General features: G+C 54.3%; 1 protein-coding gene across 1 annotated transcript; it reads right to left on the bottom strand.

Annotated features, from left to right (window-relative positions):
• Positions 1-646: 646 nt before the first annotated feature.
• DAND5 (DAN domain BMP antagonist family member 5) lies at positions 647-6,078 on the bottom strand. The gene is made up of 2 exons (XM_004060120.5): positions 5,406-6,078; positions 647-2,026 (listed from the first exon to the last, which is right to left on the bottom strand). The coding sequence occupies exons 1-2, from the start codon at positions 5,814-5,816 to the stop codon at positions 1,781-1,783; spliced, it is 657 nt and encodes a 218-aa protein (XP_004060168.4). The 5' UTR covers positions 5,817-6,078; the 3' UTR covers positions 647-1,780.
• Positions 6,079-6,538: the final 460 nt, after the last annotated feature.

Raw genomic sequence — 6,538 nt, 5'->3', positions numbered from 1 at the left:
CCTGGCACCAAGGTTCCCAGCTGGCTCCCCTGGCTGGCAGGAGGTGGGCACAGTGGAGGGAAGGCAAATGCCTCATGCCCACCGGAGGGGGGCTTGCCCATGGTGCCAGGGCTGAGCTGCCCACTCGGACACTGCCTGGGGTTTGGCACAGAACTCTGGAGGGAACAGGGATGGGGCAGCCCCCCCAGAGCCCTTCATGACCCTCCCCTCCAGGGCCCTTCGAGCAAGGGGCCTTGGGAGCTGCCTGCCTGTCCCGTTCCCATCTCTCTGTGAGGCCTGCGAGGTCAGGGGTCTCAGGCTCCCACGCCCCACTGGCCCATCTGTTTCCTCGGGTCCCCTCCTGCTCCCCTCACCTGAGGCCTTCCTTCCTGAGGCAGGAAGAGGGCTGAGAAGGGCCCGGCCGGCTCCCCGCCCCACGCTCCGGGGGGCATTTGGAGGCAACACTGACAACGCCACATGTCCCTGCGTCTGTGCCAGACAGGCCCATCTGCCAGGGCCCTGGTTCCAGCCGCCCAAAGCCAGGCCGCCCTCGCCCGCTGAAGACCCTGAGCCCCAGCTGGGGAGGGAGCACTCAGATGCCCACACCCTGTCATGGGGCCACCCACTCCCAGGGAACCCCAGTTGGAGGAACAAACAGATGCACATATAGACAGCTGGACTCAGCCAACCTTTATGGTTTCTGTGGAATGCCATGCCAGGCGTGGGGCTCTGTGGAGACTCAGGTGGGGGGTCTGAGAGGGACACAGCAACCACTATCAAGGCAAGAGGCAGCTGGGAACACGAGGGTCCTGCCTCTGTCTCAAGGACCCCAGGATTTCCCCCAGCAGCTGTCTGCCTGCCTGCTTTGGTTTGCGTTTTTGGTTTGGGTTTTTTTTTTTTTTTTCTTTTTTGGTGTCCCTAGGCCGAGGTCATCACTGTGTCTCTCGGTCTGGGTGGGGCCATCTACCCTCCCTGCAACTGGGAGTGTCTTTGACCTCATTCTATAAGAGACAGTTCAGCCTAATGATTAACAGTGGATTTGATCCCAGCACTTTAGGAGGCCGAGGTGGGCAGATCACCTGAGGCCAGGAGTTTGAGACCAGCCAGGCTAATATGGTGAAACTCTGTCTCTACTAAAAATACAAAAATTAGCTGGGTATGGTGGTGGGTGCCTGTAGTCCCAGCTACTCAGGAGGCTGAGGCAGGAGAACTGCTTGAGCCTGGGAAGTGGAAGTTACAGTGAGCCAAGAGAGCGCCATTGCACTCCAGCCTGGGTGACAGAGAGAGACTCCATCCTTAAAAAAAAAAAAAATAAGGCCAAGGCAGGCAGATCACGAGGTCAGGAGATAGAGACCATCCTGGCTAACATGGTGAAACCCTGTCTTTACTAAAAATACAAAAAATTAGCCGGGCGTGGTGGTGGGTGCCTGTAGTCCCAGCTACTTGGGAGGCTGAGGCAGGAGAATGGCATAAACCCGGGAGGCGGAGCTTGCAGTGAGCTGAGATCACGCCACTGCACTCCAGCCTGGGCGACAGAGCGAGACTCCGTCTCAAAAAAAAAAAAAAAAAAAAGTGAGTTGTCAATCATTGTGTGCTGTGACTATCAGTGGTGCAACTCCAGGACGGGCACTGTGTCTACTGTCTGGGGAGCAGGGTGAGGACTCTGGGGACCTGTCTGCCTAACCCTGCATCCCTGGTCTCTTGACCCAGAGTACATCATCCAGGTCCACGTCTTTCTTGGTCCATCTCCCCTCATTTCTCCAAGGTGCGTGTCTCCGTGCACCCATCCACGATGCTCAGTTCATGCTTTTGGGCTGCAGTGACACCCCTCGATCAGCATGGTGGATATCTTCACCCGTCGACGGGAGGCTGAGCTGCCAGTGAGACACCACAGGACCACGGGTGCCCAACGCTTGAGAGCAGGCATACAGCTGTTGCACAGGACTAGTGGGGTGGGGTCCGCGCCAGGGATGTAGAGAGAGGAGCAACGACCAAAGCACAGATGATTTCGGAGGTGTATGGCTGAGCAGCCGGGCCGGGAGAACACCTGGGGCCGGAGGCATGGAGACGGTCAGGGTGGCGGAGTTTCGGGCCAGAGTGGTGAGGATAATCACCTGTCCACTTCCACCCCACCTTGACAGGCATGGATGCTGCAGCCAGGCTGCCTGGGTTCAAATCCTGACTCTGCTGTCTCTTGGCTGAGACATGGGACAAATTACTTAGCCTCTCTGAGCTTTTGTTTCCTCACCTGGAAAAATCAATGAAATTCAACAAGGGCCGGGCGCGGTGGCTCACGCCTGTAATCCCAGCACTTTGGGAGGCCAAGGCGGGCGGATCACGAGGTCAGCAGATCAAGACCATCCTGGCTAACATGGTGAAACCCCGTCTCTACTAAAAATACAAAAAATGAGCCGGGTGTGGTGGTGGGCGCCTGTAGTCCCAGCTACTCGGGAGACTGAGGCAGAAGAATGGTGTGAACCCAGGAGGCGGAGCTTGTAGTGAGCCGAGATAGCGCCACTGCACTCCAGCCTGGGGACAGAGCGAGACTCCGTCTCAAAAAAAAAAAAAAAGAGAAAAGAAATTCAACAAAGACAGCCAGGTATGGTGGCTCAAGCCTGTAATCCCAGCATTTTGGGAGGCTGAGGTGGGCGGATCACTTCAGGCCAGGAGTTTGAGACCAGCTTGGCCAATATGGCGAAACCCCGTCTCTACTGAAAATACAAAACTTAGCCGGGCATGGGCGCATACACCTGTAATCCCAGTTACATGGGAGGCTGAGGCGGAAGAATTGCTTGAACCTGGGAGGTGAAGGTTGCAGCAAGTTGAGATCATGATTGCACTCTAGCCTGGGTAACAGAGCGAGACTCTGTCTCCGAAATAAATAAACAAATAAATTAATTAAATGAGAAAAAGAAGAAATCACTTTAGGCCTTTCAACAAAGAGGACTAATTCAGGGAATTGGTTACCTCGGAGTTAAAAGCCAAGGGTGGGATGTGGTGGCTTGAGACCAGCCTGGGCAATATAGTAAGACCCTGTCTCTACAAAGAAATTAAAAAAAAAAAAATTAGCTGAGCTAGCCAGGCAAGGTGACTCACGCCTATAATCCCAGCATTTTGGGAGGCTGACGCAGGCAGATCACGAAGTCAGGAGATCGAGACCATCCTGGCTAATATGGTGAAACCCTGTCTCTACTAAAAATACAAAAAAATTAGCCAGGCATGGTGGTGGGCGCCTGTGGTCCCAGCTACTTGGGAGGCTGAGACAGGAGAGTGGCATGAACCCAGGAGGCGGAGCTTGCAGTGCGCCGAGATCACGCCACTGCACTCCAGCCTGGGCGACAGAGCGAGACTCCGTCTCAAAAAAAAAAAAAAAAAAAAAATTAGCTGGGCTAATGCTGTGCGTCTGTAGGCCTAGCTACTCAGAAGGCTGAGGCAGGAGGATTGCTTGATCCTAGGAATTCACATCTGCAGTGAGCTATGATCGCACCACTGTACTCCAGCCTGGGCGACAGAGTAAGACCCTGTCTAACAAAAAACATGAAAAGGCCGGGTGTGGTGGCTCATGCCTGTAATCCTGGCACTTTGGGAGGCTGAGGTGGGTGGATCATTTGAGGTCAGGAATTCAAGACCATCCTGGCCAACATAGTGAAACCCCGCCTCTACTAAAAATACAGAAATTAGCTGAGCATGGTGGCAGGCGCCCGTGGTCCCAGCTACTCGGGAGGCTGAGGCAGGAGAATTGCTTGAACCCAGGAGATGGAGGTGCAGTGAGCCGAGATTGCACCACTGTACTCCAGCCTAGGCGACAGAGTGAGACTCTGTCTCAAAAAACAAAAACATGAAAAGAAAAGTAAAGAAGGCCGGGTGCAGTGGCTCATGCCTGTAATCTCAGCACTTGGGGAGGCCGAGGCAGGTGGATCATGAGGTCAGGAGTTTGAGACCAGCCTGACCAACATGGTGAAAGCCCGTCTCTACTAAAAATACAAAAATTAGCTGGGCATGGTGGCGTGTGCTTGTAAAACCAGCTACTCGGAAGGCTAAGGCAGGAGAAACGCTTGAACCTGGGAGGCGGAGGTTGCAGTGAGCTGAGATCGCGCCATTGCACTGCAGCCTGGGCAGCAGAGCGAGACTCCATCTCAAAAATAAAATAAAATAAAATAAATAATAAGAAAAGAAAAGTAAAGAAAAGCCAAGCAGGATATGATGATAAGATGGCCTGATGATGGTACCAGTAGGAAGCCAACTAGCACCCTAGGGGTAAGGGACAGCAGTATCACAGGAGCCCGGAAGCATCCAACAGAAAGCCCTTAGCCCACTGCCTGGCACAAAGTAGGTGCTCAATGCATGTTAGTTCCTCCTATGATCCCCTCCAAGTGGATCAATCATCTCTCCCCCAAATCCTGGTCCTTCTCTGCTTAAATCCTGAGCCATCTTCCTCATAAGAGACTTTTCATTGGCCTGGCGCAGTGGCTCACGCCTGTAATCCCAGCACTTGGGGGGCCGAGGCAGGCGGATCACCTGAGGTCAGGAGTTGGAGACAAGCCTGGCCAACATGGCCAAACCACGTCTCTACAAAAAGTACAAAATTTAGCCGGACATGGTAGTGCACATCTGTAATCTCAATTACTTGGGAGGCTGAGGCACGAGAATCACTTGAGCCCAGGAAGTGGAGGTTGCAGTGAGCCGAGATTGTACTGCTGCCCTCTAGTCTGGGTGACAGAGTGAGACTGTCTCAAAAAAAGAAAGAGAGAGAGAGAGAGAGAAAAGAAAGAAAGAAAGAGAGAGAGAGAGAGAGAAAGAAAGAGAAAAGAAAGAAAGAAGGAAAGAAAAGAAAAGAAAGAAAGTTGGTATATCAAGCAAGAGACAGGGGCTCACACCTAGAACTCAGGAGGCTGAGGTGGGAGGAGTGCTTGAGGCCAGAAGCTCAAGACTAGCTTGGGCAACATAGCGAGACTCCCGTGTCTAAAAAAACAGAAAGAAAGTTGGTGTCTGAGGAAAAGGAGGCTGATGTGTAGAAGCAAAGTAACTGGGGGAGAGTGGGAGGAAGTGAAATCAGGGAGGTAACAGGATCAGAGAGTACAGAAATTTGTGGGCTGTGAGGAGGACTTGGGCTTTTGTTCTGAGTAAAGTGGGAGCCATGCAAGGCTCTAGGGGGAGGGGGAACCAGATCTGACTCTGGTGTTCACAGGCACCCTCTGGCTGCTGAGTGGAAAAATAGACTGGGGGGTGGAGAGGGGCATGATAGTGGAATCAAGGAGACCAGGATAGAGGAGGCTTGGGTCGCATTTTACAAGGGAGGAAACTGAGGCACGGAGACATTCAGGTGGAGGATACAGGACTTGAACCCAAATCTTTCTTGGGCCACAGCCTGTGCCTTCTGCCAATGGTGAGACCCAGCCCTCTCCTCCCCACACCCACCCACTCACCTGAACGAAGGGCACAGCCTTACACATCCCCTGGATCACTTCCTGAGGGTTCAGCGGCAGAGTCACAGCAGCCACCTCGTCTTGCCCACGCTGCAGCCTGCCCATCCCCAGCTGCCTGGCTTTCTGCAGGCCCAAGAAGGCCTTCCAGCTCCCAAGGGCAGGAGCTGGCACCAGTGGGGGCAGGGCCCCTGGGCCCAGAGCCCAGGTCTGATTGGCTGCAGCCCAGGACTGAGGTCGAGGAGACTGGGGTTCAGGCCTCCCTGAGCCTGTAGGCAGGGCCCCGCTAAGCAGGCACAGAAGAGTGGATAGCCGGCCAAGGAGCATCTGCTTGTCCGTGCGTCTGTCTGTCTGTCTGTCCAGGACTGGGCTCAAGGTCACTAGCAGTCGACCCTGCTGTCTGGTGAGTGGCATCTGAGCCCTCTGAACCTGCTTTTAATCTCTTGGCCCCTCCTGGATAGCCTGGGAGGCATTTCTGTAGACCCACAGCGGGGGAGGAGAGTAAATTCAGACCAGCTGGGTTCCCACACCTCCTCCCAACTTGCTGAGAGACCTGGGGGCTGGTCCTGCTGTGTGCGAGCTGTGGGGACCAGGAAAGACAGGTCTGGGGCCAGGGGCCGAGACACACAATGTCTGAAGACCCTGGGCAGCTGCATTTCCAGTCCTGGGACCCCGATTCTCCAATTAGCAAAAGCACACTTTGGGTGAGGCTCAGTGGCTCACACCTGTAATCCCAGCACTTTGGGAGGCCGAGACGGGAGGATCACCTGACGTCAGGAATTCAAGACCAGCCTGGTCAACATGGTGAGACCTCGTCTCTACTTTAAAAATACAAAAATTGGCTGGGCGCGGTGGCTCACGCCTGTAATCCCAGCACTTTGGGAGGCCAAGGTGGGCAGATCACGAGGTCCGGAGATCGAGACCATCCTGGCTAACATGGTGAAACCCCATCTCTACTAAACATACAAAAAATTAGCCGGGCGTGGTGGTGGGCGCCCGTAGTCCCAGCTACTCGGGAGGCTGAGGCAGGAGAATGGCCTGAACCCAGAAGGTGGAGCTTGCAGTGAGCGGAGATCACGCCACTGCACTCCAACCTGGGCGACAGAGCGAGACTCCGTCTCAAAAAAAAAAAATTC

The sequence above is a fragment of the Gorilla gorilla genome, chromosome 20, assembly GCF_029281585.2.
Source record: "Gorilla gorilla gorilla isolate KB3781 chromosome 20, NHGRI_mGorGor1-v2.1_pri, whole genome shotgun sequence".
Taxonomy (NCBI): Eukaryota; Metazoa; Chordata; class Mammalia; order Primates; family Hominidae; genus Gorilla; species Gorilla gorilla.
The sequence above is the reverse complement of the archived record's forward strand: the minus strand, read 5'-3'. Positions and strand labels throughout refer to the sequence as shown.